The sequence below is a fragment of the Rattus norvegicus genome, chromosome 6 (genome assembly GCF_036323735.1).
Source record: "Rattus norvegicus strain BN/NHsdMcwi chromosome 6, GRCr8, whole genome shotgun sequence".
Lineage (NCBI taxonomy): Eukaryota > Metazoa > Chordata > Mammalia > Rodentia > Muridae > Rattus > Rattus norvegicus.
This window is the reverse complement of record NC_086024.1, coordinates 56,839,006-56,865,384: the sequence shown is the minus strand read 5'-3', so window position 1 is coordinate 56,865,384 and position 26,379 is coordinate 56,839,006. Positions and strand designations below refer to the sequence as shown.

At 40.3% G+C, this 26,379-nt stretch overlaps 1 protein-coding gene across 38 annotated transcripts in view; it reads left to right on the top strand.

Moving 5' to 3' along the window:
- Hdac9 (histone deacetylase 9) overlaps positions 1-26,379 on the top strand; it is an 862,183-nt gene that overhangs the window by 486,270 nt on the left and 349,534 nt on the right. For 30 of the 38 annotated variants that reach the window (XM_063262482.1, XM_063262487.1, XM_017594363.3 and 27 more), the window contains 2 exon segments: positions 13,152-13,283; positions 18,418-18,533. In XM_063262482.1, the coding sequence (XP_063118552.1) occupies positions 13,152-13,283; positions 18,418-18,533 (248 nt within the window). 38 annotated transcript variants of the gene reach the window in all.

Genomic DNA, 26,379 nt, shown 5'->3' with positions numbered 1-26,379 from the left:
CTGTGTTCGGATGCTCACATGACGTTACGAAACCATCTTGTTTAAATGTTACTAGGCTTAGTGAGGCCTCTTCTGAGGTCTTTGGGGCTCCTTGCATAGCAGTGCTGTCTGATACTGACAAGGAGACCCATGAGCCCCGTCTTTCCTCTTTATACCTTAAGGACGCAAAAGCAAACATAATTACTTAGTTGTTCAGGAAAAAGCTAAGGACTATCTCACTTGGACATCCCGGCTCATGAATAACCCATAATCAGTCTCTCTTACAATAAAATTGTTTACATCAAGCGTGTCATGAGGAATAGCTGGCCATTCTCTCCAGATGTCTGAGTAGAGTTTATATCGTTCTCAGATATGTAAAAGTGAAATGCTGGCCAGCACTCTTCCTTCTAATGGGTAGTTATGAGCCAGGCAACTCTCCTATTCAAAATTTTGTGTGAATTTTCCTACAGACATTGTGCTTTTCCTCAGTGGGTTTCTTCAGATTACCATCGCCTCCTCACTGCTTAAAGACAAAATCCCTAAGTACCAGGATTCGCATGCAGCACTCTGTCATTCTTCCTCCATCCCTGCTGCCAGCATCAGTGGTGGAGTGCACAGTTTAGCATGCTTATTTTCTCTTGCCCTCTAGGTTATTCCCAAACACACACACTCTTCCTCCTAACAGTGTCATTTCTCCAGTGGCCAGAGTTGTGCTTTAGTTTTGTGCTCCCAACGATGCAGATAACATTATTTTTATGTGATGCAGCTGTGTTATTTTGAAAGCACTTTTATCAACAACCAATTACTGCACAACATAAATATGGGCAAACCTCTAATCGTTGCAAAATACAGATTTTATTTGGTTCTTAAATGTTACGAATATAATTTAGTCCTTTAAGGTCTTCACTTTGCAGTTGTGTATTGCTTGTGAAACAAATACCGTATTCCCCTGCGACACGCTCTGTAACTTTCATGATGTAAACTGTGGTTAGGTACTAGAGAATGCATACTGTCAAGAGGAACATGAAGCACCATGATTAGGACTGTGTTTTACCTTCAAGAACGGCGTCTCTCCACAGTCTGAAATGTCAGCAAGCAAGAAAGCAGCAGCTTGTGTTGATGTGATATTCAGTCACATAAAAAAAATCAAGTTTGATGAGAATAATACGGGTTAATGGATGCTTAGGGATAGGAATAGATAACTTTTCTCTCTTTGTGCTAGATAGAGTTCAATCATCCTACCTACATAGCTTAATGACACCACAAAATAATCCCACACATGCATCTCCTTGTTTCGTGCTCGCTTGCAGTCACAGGAAGGCTTAGGCATGTAGTGCCTTAATTCAGTCTTCACTCTATGTACTAGAGTAGCAGGTGCGGTGCAGGCTTGCTCACCAAGTGCTACTTCACAATCCAGCCTCTCATTCTTTGGGCTTTTTTTTAAAATTGACATTAGCTACTTAGTGTCATTGTAAAGGGAAAAACTGCACATCATATCCATTATACTAAAAGCAGAAAGTAAAAGACTTTTAACATGTACCATTTGCTAACTAACTTCAGTGCAATCATACACAGTGTTCTAAAGGTTTAAAAATAGCTTGTGCATTTGGACTTATCACTGAATGGCAGCCAAGGCAGATATTGTCTATTGGAAGGAAATTATTTAAAGCCACAAATTAATATAGTCTTTATATATCTATTTAACTTTTCAAATAAACTATTCTAAAAATAAAACATTTTCACTTAAAGTTGGATTATCCAAATTTGTTTGCCATAGACGAATATACAAACTGAGCTTTTGATCTGTGACATGATATGAGGCAGTACAAAAGTAAAATAGGGACAAAATATGTTAGATTGAAGTTTCTATCTACAAAGGGTTATTTTCAAAATCTGATATGAAGAGTAATTATCTAGCTCCTATTGGTATTTTTAAAGACTGATTCTATGTTTCCATTATAGTTACTTATACATGAAAGGGAAAGTGATTCTCTTAGAATTTATTACTGTAATACTAGTTGCTTTCTTGAAGAAATGATATGTGTACTTATTGCAAACACACACACACACACACACACACACACACACACACACACAACTTTATAAGCAGCCTAGAGAAAAGGATACTCATTAGGAATGATCTGCACAATTGGGCTAATATTCAGGGATCTAAGTTAGGAAAGGAAACATGATATAGGATCCAGTGATGAAAGCCTGTGCTGCTCAGTGCAGCAAGAGAAATACAGTGCCAGAAATGCAAAGGTGGCATGGTAGCATTTATAAGCTTCCTTTAAAGTACATGGAGTCAATTTTAGAATTTAGCCATCCTACTCAGGACATCCAATGTGAATCATATGAGGTCACAGGCAAATTCCCAGTTCAGTAAGAGAAGGGAGTGCCTTTAGAAACACTATGACTATTTTCTAGTTCTCAACCCCAGCCCCATTGTCTATCTAAAAGACAAAATACTGGAAGTCGTTATGGACAATAAGTTTGTAAGTTTGAAATTTTCCCATGTTACTGGTTTAAACTGGTTAGAAAGTATTGTTCAACCTCATTGTAGAAATTACATTGGAATGAATAGTCCACAGCGTTGCATATCTTTTATATATAATTAGAGGGGAAATGGAAATGAGGATTTTATTACTAATCAATCTTCTAATTCAAGCTGCTCAAATAGAACAGCTTCATAGTTCACCTATTTGAAAATTTCCTGAGTGAGGCAGGAGACAAGGGAAATGAAAGCAAATTTTTCATTCAGCACTTGGGCTCAGCCAGAAGCTGTGGTTATGTCGAGAACATAGAATGGATTAAGAGATAGGCAATGGGGGGAGGGCGGGGAGGGGAACACCCATAAAGAAGGGGAAGGGGAGGGATTAGGGGGATGTTTGCCCGGAAACCAGGAAAGGGAATAACATTCGAAATGTAAATAAGAAATACTCAAGTTAATAAAAAAAAAAGAGAGAGAGAGAGAGAGATAGTCTTTGGTTCCATTTGCTCAGAGTCTGATTCTAAGAGGCTTTACTTAATCGTTGCCTTAATAAATGTGAGCATTGTCCACGCCTGCTGGTTGATACCCTCTATTAATGCTATTTCCAAACCCTCTCATAAAGTGTGTGACATTTGCCTTCTTGCTTTTGGTATCAAACCTGGAGTTGTCGCACTGTTGCCTGCATGAGGGCATTCAGAGTGACAGTTATTCAGCGTTGTTCCAAAGAAGTTCCTTTGCTAGTTGATGATGTTATCAGAATCATACCCAGATAACTATCCAAAAAGGATTCCCAGAACTCTCAGTTTTGTGAGTTTGCCTGATTATTTGATTTAGGCATTCTCCGATTCTCTTACTGTCTCTGAGACTCTGACTTCACTGACCTGTATGTCTGCCTTACAAGCCACACTTCTGTCTTTGCTGATGTGTCTTTCACAGAGGCAGCCTGGAAAGCACTAGGTGTCTACAATTCCACCCTGTTTTCTGAAATTTCTTTAGTTTTCCCAATAGTCTTTAATTATGTGAGAATTTTAACACCGTATACAATATATTTTGATTATATCCTCCCTCATTACCCTCCTATAATTCCTCCTGACCCCCCCCCAGCATACCCCCTCCTAGCTTCATGTATTTTTTCCTTTATTAAACCAACTAAGTCCAGTTAGAGTTACACACACACACACACACACACACACACACACACACACACACGAGTGACAAGAGTGTAGGGCTGTCCACTGGCACATGGGCAACTTACCAGAAGCCACACTAAAACAACATAAAAGTCAAAAATCAAAAACAAAAACAAATAACTTTCCCTCTTCTCATCCCATCAACTGCCAATATCTCCAAGTCTGAGGTGGGGTCTCATGTACCCCGACCCCAACCCAACCTCATTCATTCTGGAGTGTTGACTGGCTTAATTTTGTATAAGTCTTAGTCAGGTAACCACTGCTGCAGATTCATAAATGTCAATTAACAACTGTGAAAGTCACTTTTATCCACCAGATGTAAATGTCATCATCAGAGGCTTACTGCTAAATAAGATCACCCTTTCTAACTCTTCCTGAACTCTTGCTGGCTGGTTCAACGCAGATGTTCTGACCCAAAGCCCTCTCCAAGCTGACTGATTAAAACTGGCTTCTTTCTACTTCTGACTGAATTGCTCTGTGTGGCCTTAAACTACCTCTGGTAGGCTGTTCTGGTTTTCTGGCTCCTCTTTGACTGGTTCTGTCTCCACCTGCAACCTGACTCTGTCCCAGTAAAACTGACTGCTTTCCCCAACTCTGTGTGTGTGCATGCGTGTGTGTGTGCGCGCGTGTGTGTGTGTGTGCGCGCGCGTGCACGCTGCTCTCTTAAGTAATCTTTTTCCTCTACTATTCTCTTGAGCATTGGTTATATTCTATCTCTGACTCATTCTATCAAATCTTTCCCTGATTTGTCGCTTTGTCTACCACTCAATTAGACTTCCCTTTCAAATATAGCTGCTTCATTCTACAAATCAACCTTACCTTCATTGTTATGGCTTAAAGGTGTATACTAAGCTCATGCCTACATTCCTGCCAGAGGTATTAATGATGTGTAGCATCTGCATTCCAGTGAGAGCATACAGACCTAGAGGGTCTTTAGATGTGATCCCTTGTCAGAGCAGCCATGCTGTGGACTGAAATTCCAATACAGACAGCAGGAGGCCCCAATCTCTGGCTCTTACAAGCCCTCTACCACATGTTCTGGAGTATTCTCTGAACATTTCTCACTACCTGCTTCTTATCTTATCCTATAGTTTGTGTTTCTGATGGTGGTTAGCCTAAGTTTTATACCTAAAATTGAAGACTGATCAAAATGAAGACAGTTTCAACTTTTTTTCTTAAACATATGAGATCTTATTCTACAACTGAAGATACCAATAACAATTTTGGATAACTTTGTTTTTTGCTTTGTGATGGAACTCAGGGTCCATACTGTTTTCCAGTATTCACCACTAAGATATTATCTACCATTGTAAACTTCATGCTGTTTGTAGACCCCTGGTAGATCCCTCTGAGATGCTTATCCTTAACATTTTTGAAGTAGGCCCATCTTGGCCCCAACACTTCCTTTTCCAGATTTTATTCTCTTACTGCTACTGTTTAAACCATACAAGCTTAAACACTGGCCTCATCGTTGGCTCCATCTTCTGCCTCCACTCTTGTCCAGGTTGTTAATTCTTCTTCCACCTGTTTTTAATTTTTTCTTTAAGAACTGATCACCTTTCTCAGTCTTTATTTTTCCTTCTATTATCCAGGGTAAACTTTGCTCAATAGGCATTTGATGAGAGGATCATATCATTCTTCCTCTTGCCAGATGTTAAGTACTCATGAAGATATGATGCATCTAATTAAAGCCAACAAAATAGGAATATCAGCCATATTCTCTTTTTTACTACCCCTAAGAAAAGCAAGACGTTTAAACCACCTGAAATAGAAGAACTGTTATTAACAGAAAAACAAAGACTCTTGTTCTTTAAGCCTCTGTAATATATAAACTTGGCAAACATCTGTTCAAACCACATCGCTAATTAAAAGTTTTAACTGCCAAATAATATGTTCTGGATAAAGCCATGTTAGCACCATGGCATGTTTGTCTGGTGATAAGACAGCCTCTCTACTTTGCCTCTGAGTTTCTCATGGGAAACCCCTATGAAGAAGTATGGTGTCTTCCTCCAACCACTCCCCCCCATTGACTTTCAAACACCTATTGACTTAGAAAGGCAAAGCACGCTGAATTTCTGTGTAATTCTCTTTTAGAGAATTAGCTCTTCTAAAAATAAATATCATGTCAATGACTTCTTCCATGTTTTATTGAGCTATGATGGGGCATAATTATGCGAACAGATTTTCATAAACCGAAGGGTAAGAGTAGAAACACATCTATTATCTGACAGTTGTACATATCAGAATGTGGAATTAGTCGTATTAGCTAACAGCACGTGTCAGTGGGGCTGTGCCCCTGTGCAGAATCTCCCAGTAGTTATCTTTTCCTGCATCTTCCAGCTTCTGAATGTTGCCAACAGTCTCTGATGTAGACGACCATCAAAGCCAAAGTGACCAATCTTGCTTTTCTCAAGATATGAAATCTGCATTCACTGGCTCTCTTTTATGCCTGTAGAGAAAAACTGTGTGACAACTGTGGGTCCACTTGAAGCCAGGGGAATCTCCTAGCAACCATAACTCCATCTTTGCTTTTAATTGACCTTTTATCATGAGGTATAACCTTCAGGCAGCTGTTGACACCCTCGGTTATGACAGATTCACCCAACTGCCTTCCTACTGAATATGTAGAGTCTCCTTGTTATTGTTATCCCTCATATAACAAATATCACTGCATCATTCACATTTTATAGGTAATCCAAGTTATAGGCAAATTCTCTATTGTTTTTTATGAGCAGCACGAACATCTACCTATATCAGATTTTAAAGTGAAAAGCAAAGTAAATGCAAATTTTTTAAAAATATGTAAGTTCCTAGCATAGGACAAGAGATATATTATTATATGAAAACAATCATATACATTATTTGAATCTCATTATCATAATTTTGACATGTAAAACACAAAAGAAATATGTTATTAGAGTATGTTAATTGGTCTAGTCTTCAACATCCAAAACACATATGGTTTGCATAATCAGGAAAAAAGCAATAAATATTATATAATGAGCACTTTGAGAGATTCACCATAAATTATTTTAGTAAGGTTTACCAATTTTGAAAAGGAATAATTCACTGTTAAAAAGCAGACATTGTTAGCATATTTGCAATGAGAGAACAGAAAGACATGTGCTGTGGAATTTCTTAAAGTAGACTTCTGTAGGAAATGGCACTCACATATTACCACAAATGTGACTATTTATTCAGAGTCGAACTTCCCTCAAATGATTTTTAAAGAATTTTTCATATGAATTTCATATTTTAAGTGACTATAATTAGAAATAATACCATACTGTAGAAACTCTGATTTATAACATTAAAGATGCATATTATACCAGCCAAGAGAGTTACAAGTTGTAATGCTCTCATTGAATGTGCTGAACACCACTTTGAAGGATTCATAATGTCTGTCTTGTTATGTACCTTTTAATTAAGTAATTGCTTCAGTTTTTCAATCAGTCCTTTCTGTGTAGCTTTAGGCTGTTCTCAAGCTCTTCGTCTTCCTCCTGGTGTCTCCCAAGCACTGGGATTACAAGATTGGGACACCATGCCCAAGGATCTGATTTTTTTTCCTATTAATTAGGTTAGAATATCCTGGTCCTCTCAGTGTCTTTCATAAAGGTGGTATATCTTGATGAGTTGTTTACAACACAAGAAGAAGTGACAAGGATGGCTTGAGCTGAAGTCACCTCAGGAAGCATAAACTGCATACAGGACACAGATTGAACAGACCATAGGCTGCCCCCTCTCAGGTTGCAGACTGCTGAGCCATCACTTCCTAAGACAGTGTATAAGTAAAGAGCAGCAAGAAAAAACTCAGAAAGGGAAACATGATGTGTCTGAGCTAACAGATGCCCAGTGTAACAGGGAAGAATGAATCATGCCATGAAAGGTCAGAGTTTGTTATCAGAGGCTTGACTTTCTCCTGTGGTAATAGAGATAAACATTCACAGCAGTGCACTAACTCCTTGAATTTCCCAAAGACTCATTAGTACAGCAACATATTTGGTAATTAGTGCTTATTCTTGATCAATAATCATCCTAATTAATATTTTGAAATTGTTTTAGAAATTATTTGCACATGTGGTCTATATCTTTTCTTTATTCACTTTACATCCCAATATCAGGCCCCTCTCCTCTTCGTGCCCCCTCATACAGTGCCTTTCCCTATTCTCCCAGAACCTTTGCTGAGAAGGGAAAGCACTCTCCTCCCAGTATCATTCCCCATATCACATCAAGTCACTGAAGGACAAGGCATATCCTCTCCCCCGAAGATGGACAAGGTGGCCCGGTAAAGGGAACTAGATCCTCAGGCAGGCAACGGATTCAGGGTCAGGGCCTTAAAACCAAGCTGCACATCTGCTACACATGTGCAGAGGCCTTGGTCCTGCCCATGCTCATGCTTTGGTTGGTGGTTCTGTCTCTGGGAGCCCCCAAGTGTCAGTTTAGTTCACTCTGTTGGTCTTCATATGGAGTCCCTGTCCTCTTTGGGTTCCTCAATCTTTCCCCCAACTCTACCTCAAGATTCCCCAAGCTCCACCTAATATTTAGCGTTGGGTCTCTGCATCTCTTTCCATTGGCTGCTGGGCAGAGCCTCTCAGAGGACAGTGGCTAGGCTTCTATCTGCTAGCATAAAACAGTCTCATTAACAGTGTCAGGGATTGGTCCTTGGTCGTGGGATGGGTCTCAATTTGGGCCAGTCATTGGTTGGCCATTCCCTCCTACTCCACTCTGTCTTTGTTTCTGAAGGATTCATTTGAGATTCAGTGTTTGGTGGGTGGGTTCCTGTCTTAGCCTCAACTGGGAGTCCTACCTAGTTATAGGAAGTGGCCACTTCATGATTTCTTTTGTTTTTGTTTTTGTTTTTTTAACTCGGTGGCCCCTTTATTCTTATGTCATTCCTAATGGAGATTTTATGCATTCCATGATGTATGATACTGAATATTCATGACAAAATTATTAGTGTAAAGAACATACATTACCTAAAATTAAACACTAGCTAGAGGGTGGGGCTGGACATGTAGCTCATCAGATAATAATGCTGGCAGTTCTTCCAGAGGGCCTAGATTCAGTTCCCAGCATCTACGTGGTGGTGCACAGTCATCTAATGCCCTAGTTCCTTCTGCTGATCTCTGTTGGCCTGTCACTTTGATATACAGGTAAATATGCAGGCACAATACCTATATACACAAAACAAAATAATATTTTAGATTTTTAATCTTAATGAAGACAAAATGCACACAGCAGGTACTCATTCTCAATAGGTGGAAGAATGAGTAGAATTTATACTTTGAAAAAACTCAAAGAAAATACATGGTCAGTTACTAATAAAAGTACTTTAGATCATAATAAAAGTTTAGAAAAGAATTATTGCTTTTACTGTTTTAATAATGTACTAAGCTTGTATCTTCCAGTTGTAGGCACACAATCCTCTTCTTACATTTTTATTTTATTGGTATGTTTTATTTTAGTATAATTTCCTTAGTCTTATATGAGCCACAGGAGACATTCAGAGAGAACTCCCGCTCAGTGTTTTGCCATAACAAGTAATGACCAATACTGTTCCTGCTCTTTAGTAGATGATTTAATAGTTTGCTGAGATTTCCACCATCCCATGATTAGAGTTAGCACATGAAAGGGTTAGCATTGTAGTTCAATTTGGGCCTGACTGTGTCAGAGGCCTGCACACTTCCCACAGGACTCTGTATGGGTCTGTATGTATATGTACAAATGAAAATCATGATTGTCCCTGGGTCATCCTTGAACACCTTGCCACACGCCACTTCTACCATTTCCCAGCCTGAGCCCTGATTCTGGGTCTAGGATTTCTGACCTGTTAACCTGTGCTTTTAGTAGTCAGCTTACTACTCAGCTCCTGACTTGATTCTCATGTATGGCTTCCCTGAGCACATTCTGCATCATGAGGAGGAGAAGGAGGAAGAGAAGGAGGAGGAGGAAAAAAGGGAGGAGGAGGAGAGGGAGGAGGAGGAGGGAGGGGAGGAGTTGGGAAGAGGAGAAGAATAACGGTGTAAAAATATCTTTCATTCATGAAACATTACTCTGATGTGTGTGCTGACTTTGGCTCTGTCTTCTTTGAAATAAGATAAGAAAAAAGTCCTAGGGTCCGTTTGCTTATGCTCTTACCTTTACAACCCAGAACCTTACACTTAATTTTTGATGGAAGGTTTTCAAGTGAGCAAGCATACACATTCAGGAGGCACATACCCTAAACCTTAGTCCTTCTTTGGGCAGATGAATTGAAATGTGGAGGGTAGCTGGAGGGGAGGGGGTTGGAGATGAAAAGGTGATTAATGCAACAGGCCCTCTCGCAAACTGCTCATCCCCCTCTGGCCTCTGAGGATTAGTAAGGGAGGAACATGGACATCTTGAGCCTTCACAGAGATCAGAACATTGAAAGGGAAAGCAACTCCCAGGACAAAGAGCTGGTCATTACTCCTCTCGCCCATCACTGTGAGGGCTGAAGGCTGTCTGCCATTACATTCTCATCCTCTCCACTGACATTCTACTCTCTCAGGTGACTTAAAAATCACTGAAATCTAGACAGAAGCTTTTGCCAGAACCATTGCATAGGACCTTTCCTCAAAAACATTTATATTGCAGAGTTTTCAAATATAAGTTTACGTTCCAGTTTTTAACTTATCCATATATATGGAGATATGACCATCCAAAAGAAGTTGACTAGGCTTGCTTCCAATACAAATATCAGGAGTACTTGCACAATTGCTCCTGTGCAAATTCTGAAGTCTCGGACATAGTTGAACAGACAGCTGAATCCATGATACCAGAGGCTCTGGGGGACAGAAGAGGGTGGGTTAATGGATGAAAAGTCACAATATGGTAGCAGAGATGTTTGTTGGTGTTCTGCTACATAAATAGTGGTTATAATTAACAGTGTTGTATCGTGTAATTCAAAATAACTGGCAGGGAGAATTTTGAATATTCCCACCCCAGAGAAGTCATGTTTGAGATAAAGGATAACTGGATCTTTCTGAATTGATCAATACACAACACATAAAGGCTCAAAAATCATCCTACTCTACCTTGTAAATACATAATTATGTCCTGTCGAAAGACTTATAATATTAATAGATTTAAAACTTTTAAGAAATATTTTCCAAGGATAAATAAAGTATCAAGACTCCCTATCAGCACTCCTCAACCCTTGATCATTTTCCCTTTCTCGCTCAACCTTTTTAGGTTCTCATCACCCCCCACATTTCTTAGTGTCTGTTTACTCATCCCATGGTGGTATAGTTACTGACAGCTCCCACTTACTGATTGCCCCCTTGGGGTTTCTTAAGTTACTGACCTTTGGGCCTAGATAATTCCTTGTCATTGAGGGAATCTTTGCTGGTGGGATGACTAGAAGTACCTATGGCTTCTACATCTTAATATGGTATCGTCCCCATGACCAGCGATGTCTCAAACATTGCCAAATATCTCAGGAGGAATATCTTCTCTGATTTAGAACCAACCAATGGCTTGTCTTGTATGTGGCATTGTTCCATTCAATTCTCTATTAACTGCAACTTATAAAGACTATTAATTAGAGGCAATCTATTAATTGATGGCAACAAAGTGATGGATAGATGAGAAAAAGGGAGAAAAACTACAGAACTTATTTCATTGCTGATTGCCATGGAAGAGAACAGGGTTAAAGGGATGTGGAGTCATCCAGCAAATGACAAAAGCAAGAAGTCATTCGTGTGGCTGAAGGTGCAGGTCCGACTGATTCTTCAGTGCTAAAGTCATGGATGACTGATATTCAGGGAGGAAGAGGAGGCAGGATGTACAGGGCTGAGGCCACCAATAAGCATCCTCTGTCTCCTGCCTCATGAAGTGATAAGTAAGTGGTTTAGTTCCTTCTGGGCAGCCAATTTTTAATGTTTAATCCATTAGGCTTCATTGTAAGTCTTGAATAGATCTCAGTCAGAGAACAATCTCAATTTTGTTTTGTTTTGTTTTTTTTCTGAGTAGGTCATAGGCAAAACAGAGACAGTGCCATTACAGTAATGATTGGGGGACTCACAGCCCTTTGTTTCTATAATGGTAATTCTTTCAGGCACAATATCAAATATCACACACACACACACACACACACACACAAATAAAAAAAATAAAGAGCTTGCATTATATTTGTATCTGAGAAGTTCAGTAGCTCTCAGTTTAAGTTGACAATGGCAGGGAAGAGAACAAGAGAGCAAACAAGTCCAGACATTTGATGTCCTTGTCTTACAGAGGGCTGCGACCTGAGATCTAACACTACTCTTCTTTAAAAGGAAAGATTTCATTGATGAGACACCCCAGGAACATGGCCGGTGTGGACGATCACCGACACTTTACGAAAGTTATCTTGTAATTTGTATGCGGTTCCTCTGTCAGGAGAAAGGGAGTATCTGGCATTTTAGGTTAGGTCAGCGTGCTCGGACACAGCCCTGGCGTCCTCCCACCACCTCTGTAGCGTAGGGCAAGTGATGGATCCTCTGTAGTTTGACTTCCTCATCAATACTATAACATTACAGATAGAGTCCATACCGTATACGTTTTATGTGGAAGCAAGTTAGTATTGACACAATACTTAGGATAGGGTTGCAAGATAGAAAACATGACAAAATGTTTTCGTCTGAAACAGAACAGCCTTATGGTCACACCACCATCCTCAACAACACATACAACATATTTCTACTACACAAAGATGGTTTTCAGTGCTTCCATTCTTCAAACATAATTCTTTAAAAATATAATAAATCATTACCACATAGATTCACTATTTGGAATAATATGGTCAGGGAAACAGTAAAATACGCATAGGTCATGGGAATTTGTATTTTAAAACATATTCAATTCCAGCTTGGTCAGCTTACTTTATTTCTGACTGGATTCTGAGGACATGGAAAGACTTACAGTGACACTGAATTTTTGTTGTTTTATCCTGTTGAATGTGTTTTCCCAGAGTTTTAGGTTAGAAGCAACTGACAAAGAAATATTTCAGGAGTCAGAATTAGACGTAAATTATGCTCCACGGAGGTGTCTTCTTGTTACCAGGAGTCAGGTCAGAGTCTCCAACCTCACATTAAGTTACTGTTTTAGTGGTTATTGAATTTCGGTCTTGAGAGAATTAGGAGGCCAGCCAATGAAGTATAATAAATCTCTACTCAGACCTACCCGTAATTAGTGATTAAACCTCCCATTAACAATTACAGTTGTGCTAGATAAAAAGTTAAGTAGAAAAGTTATTTTTGCTTCTATTTCACATTCCTGTTAAGAGAAGGACAATTTACTTTTAAAATGATTACTGTATTTGTCTGTTTGATTAATTTAGAGTTAACACCTTATTTGTATGCTTGGGTTTTTAATTTGAGAAGAGTGGACTGGGAGAAGTTTGGCATTACTTTTTTTTTTTTAACGTTTAGACACAGGAGCAATTGGCTCTTTATTTTTTAATTTTTATCTATTTTCTTTGTCTCAATCCCCAGCCTCAGAGCCCAACTTGAAGGTGCGGTCCAGGTTAAAACAGAAAGTGGCAGAGAGGAGAAGCAGCCCCTTACTCAGGCGGAAGGATGGAAATCTTGTCACTTCATTCAAGAAGCGAGTGTTTGAGGTGGCAGGTAATTGAGGATTGGGTAGTCACACACTAACACTTGCTGGTCATAGGAATTTTTTTTTAAGTTTAGAATCAACGCTCTTGCATTTTGAGAAGTACTTCTTGAAAGACAGTGTATTTGAAAACACACAGATAGTTACAATAGTGAACTTTGCTCTGTACTCACCAGCTGTATGACGCAGGAAATGAAGGAAAACAGCAATGTGTTTGTCAGTCATGGCACAGCTGAGCAGCACCAAAGCTTGCCCTGTTCTTTTTAGAAGCAAGCAGTCTGTTTGGGAAATGCCAGCTAACAGACTATAGTTTTTATTGAAATCTGATCAGAAAGGAGCAGAGGGGGGGGGGGGTATCAAGAAGAGCATTCCCCTCTCCCCTTCCTCAGACAGGAACGTAGGAAATACATCTGGGAAAATTAAACTATGTGGAACAGCAAAACCTTGACTTTTCAACAAATTTACAGAACTCATAAATGACTTTATGTGTTTACTAGTGACCTGGGACTCATGATAGGCGAGGGGAAATGCTGCCTTTTATGAAGGGGAAAGGGCTGTCGCTTTCACTAGCCTCAGATGGACGAGTTCATATTTTTTTTAGCTGCCTGGTTAATTGTGGGGTGAACATGTTAGGAAATTCAACTTGATATCTTACAAACCCCCTTGTCCCACTTGTACCTGTTCTGAAATTAGAGAAGTGCCTAAGAATACAAGAATCCAAAAGGCTAGCCACAAAAATCCTGGCTACTGCTTACTTAAGGATATAGCAACCCAAAGGGTTACACAGAAGTAAATACTGACTACTGTTTCCTGGGTACTTAGTGCAGTGGCTCAGACCCAGAGGTTTTGATCAGGCACAGAGGAAAGAGGTCATGGTCTGAAGCCATGTTATGTTTTGGAAGGAAGTGTGACCGTTCCAGGTAGGCAGCTGCTGTTGGTTCTCCGAGATCCGATCTCACTCCTCATGTGTTTTTTTTAAAATCATGGGTGTCCTGTCCCTCCTTTAGCCAGAACACGTTTAGAGAGCAGAGTCAAGAGAAGAGTCTGAAAGAGGTGAAAGAACTTGGATACAAATGGTAGGGCAGCTTAAAAATTGACAGATTGTTTCCATTTGTAAACAAAGACCTCAGTCTCCTCTCTAAACAGAATGGACTGGTATTGTTATAAGAACACTAGTATTAGTGATTACGCTTAGAAAACTCCTTGAAGAGATGTGAAATTTTGAAGAAAGAAACAATATTTATTTCTAATATCTGTATAATCACATTTATAGTAACCGAGTCCTGGATCTGGAATTACAGATTTTTCTTCGTAATCTTATGGGATTGCAATTCATCCCTTTCTGTCTCAGGAAGTATGCAAGGTGGGACTTCTGTCCTTACTACTCCTACACACGCTCAGCCTGTGGGCTGCCACTACAGATGCTACTGAGTCTAAATGTGTCTGGGGATCTGAACTTCTGCACACAGGTGTCTTCACCTGGCCTGCTTCCTGTTTCTCAGTGGACTTTCATCTAATTTGAAGAACTCTACGTCTTGATAGTGAAGGTTTTTAGTAACCAGTTGGAGGCGACCACAGTGTCATCGTGGTTTAGATGTCATTTCTGCTAGTCTCTTCTTTGCCTTTTTCTCTTTCCTCTTTACAGGAGGAAGTGTCTTCTCTCTATCCTTTACCTCCTCTTCATAGTTGATAATGTAGAAACAAATTACCATTTCACACTTTTTCAAATTCAAGCAATTTCTTCCCCTCTTCCTCCAAAAGCTTTCTTCTCTTATAAAGTTACACACAGACTCAACTCTCTGTGCCTGCTGTGATTCTCCCTCTCTCTCCTCTGCTGGTGTTGTTTCATTTATTATTCTTCAAGTCCAGTTCCAAACTTATTCCCTTTTCTGGGTTTTCACAGTTTATCCACACATGCACTCAGGCTCTAACCAGTCTGTATGACGTGGATCAGTAATTGTTAGGCTGAAATCACACAGGCTTCTCCTCACAATTCAGTTTTTTTAGTATCACATAAAGCAAGATAATTTAAAATGACAAAAAGAGAAGAACGTTTAAGAATATAGTGTTTTTAAAAAATATGGAAATGAAATATTATTGGGAAATTATGGCCATGCCGGCTTCAACCTTACATTGCAGCTGTGAGATGCAGGAGCAGAAGTACCTGCAAGGATTTTCAGATTGCATTTGAAAAAGAAAAATACACTGTGTGGCTGTGGCAGGGTATGCGTATAATGAAATGCGCGCACTAGGGACAGAGAAGAGGGTCAGGAGTTTTGGTCAGTTTGGGCTGGATGGTGTGGCTGTGTAGCAGTGTATGTATGTATGTATGTATATATGGATGGATGGACAGATGGATGGATGAATTAATGAATGTATGTATTTATACAAATCCACTTATCCACATCCACACACATATATGTACATACATACACACACATACACACACACTTATACACACACACACACACACACACACACACACACACACACACACACACACATATATATATATATAGAGAGAGAAGAGACAAAATTAATAAAAATGTGATCAAAATATGTGGACAGAAAGGCAATGAGCATAAGGGGCAGAACCCTTTATAATTCCAAATATTTGTTCAAATGCCATGCTAAGCAGATGTTAGGACCAGAATCCAATCACCAACTTGCCAGTCGTCCAATCGCAGTGTATCTCAGAGCAACTCCGCCTTATTTAGAATAGAAAGGAGAAAGTCAAAAGTTGTTTTGATGGAAGTCAGGGAAATCATGAGTTCCTGCTCCATGGCGGGTGTTCCCTGGGAGGCTGTGTGAAGGCCAGCTGAATTTCCAGGTGGGATTAGAGAAGAGAGAGGAGGACAGGGGGTGTGAGGCAGTGTGATGGGGATGATGTGCTTCTACAGAGTCAGTGACCTGGAGCAGAAAAGCCAAGAGCCAGGACAATCAGGGAAAACTCTCGTAAGATTCTCTGGGATGAATCTTTAAGAAACGTCCAGAGATTACGTTAGTGACTCTGAACAATGAGAGTCTATGCCACAGTTTAGGAACAGATCACAGAGAGTTAAACTGGACTGGCAATATTTAGACATCCGTGAGATGGTGTGAGGGAGGAAAGGAAAGGCCCAGTGGCTGGGGCGACAGGAAGGGAAGGATGACTCTAAGGTTGGGGGTAAAGTGCAGACACGAGCAGGAACATTTCATATTACAGTATTATCTGTTCTATACACATACTTGGGATTAAGCACTCCACATTCTGGCCTGGAGAGATGGCCCAGTGGTTAAGAGAACTTGCTGTTCTTCTAGAGAGTCTAAGATTGGTTTCTAACACCCATTTGGAGTACCTCACAATTGCCTGTAACTCCAGTTCTAGCCTCAAACAAATATGCATATTTATGTATTTGTATATACAAGTAAATATACATATATATATGTGTGTGTGTATATTATTGCACACAATTAAGTAAAAATAAAAGAAGTCTTTAAAAGATCTAACATTCCAAAGTAATTCACATTAAAATATTTGTGATTTAAGACAAGGAGCACTAGGTAGATGACAGTAGTGTGCTGGAGGATAACACCTAGCACCAAATTAAAGAGCAAGAGGTGAGAAGGCCCGAGACCTAAGTGTGGGTCTGCGTTCAGGGACTGATGGAAGGAAGAGGTGGAGTCATGGACACAGGAGAAGGCACGGGTGTCTGAGACTATGGAGTCATAGCATTAAAGTGTAAAAGTATTTGAAGGAAAAGTTTCAGTTGGCAATGGATAAACCATGGCAATGAGAACCAGTTGGCTTTGAGAGGATAGTGCTGCCCAAGGATTACTACAGTCTGTCAGAAGAGGGGGCAACCCAGGAGGAAGGGACAACCCAGGAGGAGGGGCAACCCAGGAGGAGGGGCAACCCAGGAGGAAGGGACAACCCAGGAGGAGGGGCAACCCAGGAGGAGGGGCAACCCAGGAGGAGGGGCAACCCAGGAGGAGGGGCAATCCAGAATGAGAGGGCAACACGGGATGAGGGGACAACCCCAGATGAGGGGGACAACCCCATATGAGGGGCCAACCCCAAACTAGGAGTGCATGAAGACTTTGAGGAATTGTTGGAAGAAACTCTGTGTTTCCTGTGCTGTCCCTAGAAGGGGAGAGGCATAGAATGCTGAGGCTTAGAAAAGCTTAAGAAGAACACAGGTAACATAGTCATGGCATCAAAAGAACATGTGCAGGTGAGATTGAGGGCCCAACCTTGGGTCTCTGAAGAGCATAAGGCAGTGCCACTGATGTATAGGGTTAACACGGTATAGATGATGCACTCAGAAAACACTCCAAGTGACGGCAGCATGTGGGAAAGACCAAGCGATGGATAATCTCCTAGTGTTTCATATGGTGTCTTCTGCAGATACATTTCTAGGAATTAATTTTTTTCTATTTTTAATTAGATGTTTTATTAAATATATTACTTTAAATGTTGAGGTTTGCATGAATTTTGTTTCTAAAGATTAGCACATAAATATTCTCAATTGATGTCAAACACTGCCTCAAGGAATTTGTTTTTAATTGGTGTTTAAACACTTACACTTCTGAATTTGACACCTTCTCATCTTCTAGAAATTCAGTGGGGTAAAATTAAAGTCAATGGACATGTTACAAGGCCACCAATGTAATGGTAGAGAAGTTTAGTTTCTCTTTCTTTTGCTTCAAACAATTTGACTGCCATGTACTATAATAAGATAGACCTTTAGTGTATCAAATAAAAGGCAATGTATGGTTCGGCATCGAGACTGGCTTCCCCAAGTCTCTCTTGCATTAACAGCTTGCTTTTACTCCATATATGAATTTATTGCCTCTGTCACTGTATACTTTTATGATAGCATAAGAACAGCTCCTTTCTTCGTCAATGGCTTCTGTGACTTTTGGCCCTGTATCTTTCAGAGAAACTGTTAATATCAAGTGGTACTTTTAGCAGTTGGAAACAAAGGACAGAAAGAAACAGAAAGCTTTAGAAACGTTCCAGACCTTTGCTCCATTCTCTGTGTATAGTGCTGGTAATTCACACAGCAGCAAAGTGGATCACACCAGGCGCCGGGTAGCGTAGCCAGTGGAGTTCATCTTAGTATGTTGTTCATGAATGCACGTGTATTTCCCCATATTTTTCAGAATCCTCGGTCAGTAGCAGCTCTCCAGGGTCAGGTCCCAGTTCACCAAACAATGGGCCTGCTGGAAATGTTACCGAAAACGAGGCTTCAGTTCTGCCTCCCACGCCTCACCCCGAGGTAAGGCCCCTCTTCCTCTATGTCTGGAAACAGTTTCTGTGACACAAAACGGTATATCTGAATCCGGTGTCCTCGTTTTCACACATCATAAATCTATAAACTGAGCCCAAGTGTTTTCAAACCGTGAGGGACAAATATTCACCTTGTTTTGTACTGTTTGCTGATTGGTGATACAGTTTTATATGTGGGTTTGAATAAAGTCGATTCTATTTACAGGTTTTTTGATGACTATTCATGTTGAAAGAATACTGAAATGCAAATCATAGTTAATATGTTCTTAGCTCTGCTAACTCTGTACTGCACAAATATATATATATATATATATATATATATATATATATATATATATATATATATATTCGTAATCCTTCCTGGGTACCAGTTTTTCTGATAGGAGTAGACCTGTAGCAAACCAAACCAAGTCCATGTAAGCCTCTTACAATAACTGCTAATGAGGTAGGTTTTATTTATTTGACCTAAAGTGCAATGGAAAACAATTGGTGTCTGTCTTATGATCAAGGGAACTAGAATTTCACTGAGTGATCATGTGTTTAGTATTTACTACGTAATAGCCATTACCCCTGGTGAAATACATATAAGGATAAACAAAAATGTGAACGCCATTAGGGAAACTAACTTAGTGCAGAAGATTACTTTAAAGTGTCATCATTTGTTGTAATCAGTGACACAATACTAACAAGAAAGCAAGTGTCAGCATGAGTCACATGGTTTCTGTGTTGAACTGCACAAAGGTAACCATATTAATAGAACTATTTTGAACTGACTGAAGGCCTACACATTAGGCTGCCTCCCCCCTATACATCCTCTGCAGGGAGAAGGGTTGCGATGACTTCTGTGTGACTGTGACTTGCTTCTCCCTTTGTATTCTAGAGCCTTTGTACTTTGAGACCGAGAGGCATTGGTCAAATCTGCCATTCATTGGGTTACATCAGTAGCTTTCTTGCCATGGCATTATCCACACTGTGCCAAACCACTTCTACCTACAAGGGAGTCACCTTCCTGTCTCCCGACAGAACCCCCTGATTTTAAACAGTCACCTTCACTGACAAAAAATGCCCCCCATTGCTCAGTCAGTTCATACATTTCACATGCACAAATGGACACACGTGCACACATCTAAATTACTAGATGTTGTAAAATCATTGGGTGAAATATAAGCAGTGGAAATGGATGCTTTAAAGGCTTCACATTCTTGACTTTGACCTCTGGTTTCTCATGAACTCAAAAACCCTCAAGATAGATGAAAAAAGCCCAGTACTGAGCAAGGAGAATACTGTAAACCCTCCAGACTCTCCCCTCACTCAATGCTGGTATTCCAAGGACCCATGTCTAAGCTCCTTGGTGAGTGTCTCACCGCACTCCAACAGTTGCCTGAAAAGTTGTAACTCTGAGTGAGACTGTGTGTATTACAGCAGAAATCGCACAGCCTTGCACAGCTTTCGACTTACAGCATCCCCGTATGTGCAGACTCCTAGGTGCCCGCACAAGAGATGTGAGTCCTACAGAGAGTGGGTCATCATCTTCCTAGAGTCTAAAACTTCCACTCGATTTGCAAGAGAGCATTAGTAGTCGAGGCAAAGGGTCTGGCTGATGAGCGTTATCTGAGCTATCTCAAGGCTGACATTCAGACCTCTATACTCATTGCCAAGACGCTCATTAGATTCCTGTTTCTTGCTATCTTGTCACTTGCTATCTCTTTTTTATTATACCCTCCAAAATATGATGCAAGATAGAATATTCTATGAATACTGGTGATCATGCATGTTAAGTGACTTTCAGCTGTTGAGATTACATCCCCATAATGAGTGATTTTCTAAATTCTGTAGCTCTCTAATTAATTTCCAAGAAAAAACAATTTGATCACCAATAGTCAGTTTTAACATGAGTCTCACTATCCACACAAACAACAATTGAAAGGTTCTGATCAGTCCTAAGGCTGTACCCTTGAAAAATGACAGCATATAACAGTACCTTCGGCAGCATAGATAATTCTAAGGTACAGTGTTGATGACTTGGCCTTGGGTCCTTAGCTGTTTGCCCACATCTCATTAGATTCAGAAAGAGTTCAATTATCTGGCATCTTTAGTATGTAGATGAGTGTCAACAACACGTGGGATTTGATTACAGTTCAGGTAGAAGGACAGAGTGTGGCTTGAGAGTTACTAAGTTACTAAATGTATCCCTGCTCAGTAAAATAATAACAATAGCAATAAAAACCAGTAAAGATGTGTTGGTGAAAACAAAATACAAAAGTGGAAGGTTTTCCTCTTCCAACTCTTTGTGACCTACTAAATATGTCTACTTTTAAGCATGTATGTATACGTGTGTATATTCATGCATAGCTAGAGTCAAAATGGAGAGCATAAATCAAGACATTTTATTTATTTTATTTCTAAATCTTTTATTCGCACAAACTAGGCTTTGGATCTCCTTGCTTTTCAGCTAGCTATTGAACGTGCTCTGTCACTGCAAATCTTTCCTTCCACCCCCACCAGTCAAAAAAGAAAAACAAAACAAAACAGAAGGAAATGTGATTTAATGGAGTTTAAAGGGTAGAGGGATTTCTCCAGGTCAGTGGCAGGACATCCACTTCCAACGCTCACAAGGCTAGTTCAAAAGCAAGCAGTGACTTACCTCATAATGAATTAATTGTGTGCCTGAACTGTGGTCCAAAAGGCCAGGTGGGCAGACCTTTCTGCACCAATGGCTAGCCTCTCTATGGCCCAGAACCAAAAATACAGCCCTGATGGCTAACATGTGTTTTCTGCTGTATTACATTCACAGAGCTCTGTCCTGTAATTCAGTCTGGATAGGTAAGGATGCAGCAGAAGTGAAGCAGACTGTCAGCAAATTAGCATCCTAGCTATGACACATTATCACCCAGAGAAAGTGGACACGGCAAAGTGTGCAATCATTTAGAATTTGCTGTGGTTTTTTTTTTTTACTGTTACCCTGTAAGATTGATAATAAAATGTGATTTCACAGTAGCATGAATTTATAGATCAAAATTACAGTATTCGATGCTAAAATCTTCAGTTATATAATTCGCCATTTACAGAATATCCTGCTTTGATGAAATTACACAAGTAGGTTTTCATCTTAAAGGAATAAAGGTGTCAAGTCCATAACCTGCCAGGGAAACCAGCTGAGGCCAGTCTGCCCAGCATTCTGAAAACCTGTCTCAATGGGATAAAAAGGGAGAGTTGAGTGTGTCTCTTAGTGGTACAGTCTTCAGGTAGCACACAGAAGGTCCTAGACCGATCTCAGTCACCAATGTAAAAACACCCAGCAGGGTCTGAATGGCTCTCTCTATAAGTAGAGTATAACCTAATCCTTCAGACCACATATAAACAAATGGGATTCCTTTTTAATTTTTTTTATATTTTGTCAAATATTTTTCCATCCCCATTGATATGGTCATGTGACTTTTTTCTTATTGTCCTTATTGTTATTATAGAATTATGTTAGCTACATTTTTCATTAATGAATTTATTCAATTAAAATTCCAGTCCATTAATTAATTTTTGTATTGGATATTTTATGTATTTATATTTCAAATATCCCCTTTCCGGTTCCCCCATCTCTGATAACCCCTTCCCCTGCTTGAATGAGGATTCTCCCCCTCCCACCCACCCATTCCCACCTCAAAACTCTGGCATTACCCTACACTGGGCTTTCACAGGACCAAAGGCTTCTCCTACTGATACCATACAATGCCATCTTCTACTACATGTGCAGCTGGAGCCATGGGTCACTCCATGTGTACTCTTTGGTTGGTGGTTTAGTCCCTGGGAACTCTGCGGGGTCTGGTTGGTTGATATTGTTGTTCTCCCTATGGGATTGCAAACCTCTTCAGCTCCTTCAGTCCTTTCTCTAACTCCTACATTGGGGTCCCCATGCTCAGCCCGATAGTTAGCTGCAAGCATCCTCATCTGTACAGTAAGGCTCTGGCAGAGCCTCTCAGGAAACACCCATATCAGGCATTTGCCATTTAGGAGATAGGAGGAGGGACACCTAAAGTTCTTGAACCCTTAGATAAACAGGATTTTGTTTTCTATTCTATAAGTCACAAGTCCCACCTGATGTAGCTGAGGCAGAGGCAGAAATGAATGAGAATGTACTCCTGATTGCAACTCCGGACCCAGCATAGTGGGTATCTAAGTATTCTGCCGAAGATGGGGCTTGAATACTGATTGCTCTGAAACCAACTGCTTGGTCAAGTTGCCAAATTGCTACTAATCCCGAGCTTCCCAATTGATTAAAAGGTTTCCTGCCCTGGTGTTGAGTGTTTGCAAGGCAGGTAGTACATTTTAAAACGTGAAAGGACTTTATTTTGTTATTGTCCTCAGCATGGACTCTTCATAGGGAAAACTCATTAAGTTCTTTGTCTTCGGGCCAGCAGCTCTCACATGAGAATGAGTCTCCATCTGCTCTGACCACTTCTGTTCCGTTTCATCTATTTTTTTTTTTTTTTTACGTATGCTCAGTCCCGGCATCCAGACTGTTGGAGCTCCTCACTTTACTCCTTTGTAAACTTGGTTGGGAACTAAAACCTCAAGCATTTCTCTTTCCAGCTCCCATCAGAGATGTCTTTAGCCATCTAGTTACTTGGACTGTTAATACTGTGGGCCTGCGGGTTCAAATATGCTTCCGTGGATATCCGTACCGCGGCTCCAGATCCAATAGATTTACTTGATAGCTATCTTAACGGTAGCCAAGTGACTGGTTTGTTTCTATTTAAACATTAGTGGCTGCCTCTGCTGTTAAGTTTTAAAATAATCTTTCTAGGCAAGAACAAATGATTAACAAAAAAAAAAAAAAAACAATTCTAGTAATAAGGGTGAAGTGGTCTAAGATCACCGGAAATGACATTCATGCTGCGCCGGCCTTTGGTTCACCTGCCTGCTGTTGTGTGTTAGCCATTAAGACATTTGCTAAGCCGGTATCTCAGAGCTATGGTTTGTGTGACAGCAATTAAAACTTGTCCCTCACTTGGAAAAAATAAAGCTGTGATGACACAATAGTTACATGAGCCAATGTTGCAAAGCGAGATCTTTTTTAAAATATAAATGCAAAGTCAGGGAGCCAGTTCCCAGGGCTTCTAGAAGCTCAGCAGTCCTTGCTGTTTCTCCAGAGGACCCAACATTAGTTTCCAGCACTCGTGTTGGGTGGTGCACAACCTCTCCTGGCTCCAGCTCCAGGGGGTCTGACACCTTTTTGGCTTCTGTAAGCACCCATAAAGATGCGCACACATGCACACACATACACTTAAATAAAGTGAGGATTCCACCTACCACTTTCCCTCATGGAGTCTCATTGCGTATATCAACCACATTCCAGGGAAAGGATCCTTCGTGCCCAGTTGTGATTAGCCAACACGAAAAAGGCCCCATGTTTTCTTCGTGGGCTCTTGGTTGGTTTTGCTTTGGTTTATCTGGTCTTAATTTGTTTGTTTGTTTTGATTTCCATTCTTATTTTAATTTTTTTTTGAGAGAGACTCAGAGGAGGATAGAGAACATGAACTTAGGGGATTAAAGAGATGGGAAGATTTGGGGAAGCAGAAGAATGCAGTTTATAAAAATTATTGTTAGTATCCTGCCAATTTTGGTGTAATATTTGATAGTAATATCTTCAGTGCAAAGTAAAAAATTAAAACTTGGAAAGTCTTACTTTTGGAAAATGATTCCGTTTTATTATGTGGAGCTTTGTACCTTTGTTTTTGTCTGAAGGAAGCGTAGAAGAGAAATTTAATTTTGAAAAGTGCTGCTAAAGCCATACACAAAGATTAAGCCACCGAGGAGGGAGCTTTTAAAATGCAGCTGTCTGGTTGTTAGTCCACAGTTTTTTGAGTCAAAGTCACCTGACCTAAGTATGCCTTCCTGTGGGCCATCGTGACAGGTGTGGATGCCACCTTAATGCAGTCAGGGTTCTCCATCTTAGACAGAAGGGACTGTTTTCTAGGAGAGGTAGGTGGTTGTCTGTATCCACAGCCCACACATAGCGGAGCTCAGATGAGAAGTGAGAATCATTAAACATTTATCTTACTAGTCTAAATATCTTACCCAATGTTTGTGTTCTTTTCTTTCTCCAATGCTCTGGTCTATTGTACCTGCTCTATACAATTTTGAACATTCAATGTTCGCTTTTTCTATAAGCTTATTGAAAGTAGGCAGATCTTTACATATGTGTTCTCAAGCCAAGGTGTCAGGAAGAGAGACACTCAGTGAATTGCTCACCTTCACTCCCCACCACCCTCCAACCTCTCTCTCTCTCTCTCTCTCTCTCTCTCTCTCTCTCTCTCTCTCTCTCTCTCTCTCTCTCTCTTCCCCTGCCCCTTCTTTGTTTCTCGTCTCCGGGGCACTCATGCTTTCCTGTGGTTTAGCCTGTACTTTGTGTCCTGTGACCAGTGAATTTTAGGGAATATGAGTGGCACACTGTCATTTACCTGATTTCATCTCTTGCTTTTATCACTAGCCATGTGTTTTAGATCCAGCGATAGCATGCAGATGCTTAGAATCATTATAAATTCCATGGTGCCTGCTGCACCATTTTATCTACCCAGTCCTGTTCCTCAGCAAGAAAAGCTAAGGAGTATATCGACACCATCATGACTGCTTCATGAGGGATGCCCTGGAAGAGCTCCCATTTCCAGTCAAGGCTTCTGTAGGTCCATACCACGTGCTTAGTTACGGTTTATATTTTGAACTGTTGACCAGAACAGCCGTACCTGTCTATTACCCCCCTTCATCCAAAACATTGATTATGACTATTTTTCAAACTTTTGTCAAGTCCTCATCTTGGGAGGGATTTGATTTTTTTTCTTTTAGAGCAGTAGCTTCTTAATGTCATTGGCTGAATGAATATCTCCTCTGACAGGCATACATTTTTTCAGTCTATGAATATTCTATCCATCTGTAAGGTGTCTTTCCAATTGACATTATCATGAAAAGGAAGTTAAGTACAGTTTTGAAAGATCTTACTAAAATGTGAACATCTCCCTTCCCTCAGTTCTGGGTTCATCCTATAAGTTCCTGGTGAGTTACTCATTACCCGTGAAAGCCTGGATTCACATAGACATCTCGGTGCTGTTCAAAAGTTTTAACTTTAATATAATAAGAGTGGGTGCAACAGTCCGTTGATGCTTGTTGTGTGGCTGAAGATGTAGGGCTTCTCTGCCTGCCCAGCATCTAACAACATTCCTCAATACTGATGGGCTAATCATGAACGGTTTCATAAAGGCTATGTGATAGCCTTACATTTAATGCTTCTAGTCCATTTGCCTACAGTACTAAGTTTCCATTTGTGGGGGCGTTTTATTTTTGAAGTCATCTTTCCAATGTTCTAAGCTATGCTACGTTGTGTATCTCAGCAATATAACACCACGGATGGCCCCAAGCCCTTTCAAGACCACCTTCTGGAAAAGTTCTGTGTTTTCTGGCAGATCCCTGTGAGCTTTTCACAGTGCTGAGATGAGGAGCATATCAGCCTAGGAGATCACAGTTCAGGATCCCTTACTGTCTACGTAAATGGCTCTGCATACTCTACACTTAGCAATAGAGAATATACATTTAGATTTTATTGAGACACACTGACCCAGAACAGATAGACCACTCCCAAGAAGAACCTAGCTGGGAACAGCTGTGCTCAAAAATGACAATCTGAAGAAAATGACTGTCTCGTTCTACAAGTCATGATCCAAAACACTGGAAACCCCTGTAGACTCTGTATATTTCCTTATGTACAGTTGAGAGAGATAAATAGTGCCCAAGTGCCGTGTGATTAGTGTCTGTGAGAAGACCAACTGTAGGCATGGGGACAGAGAATG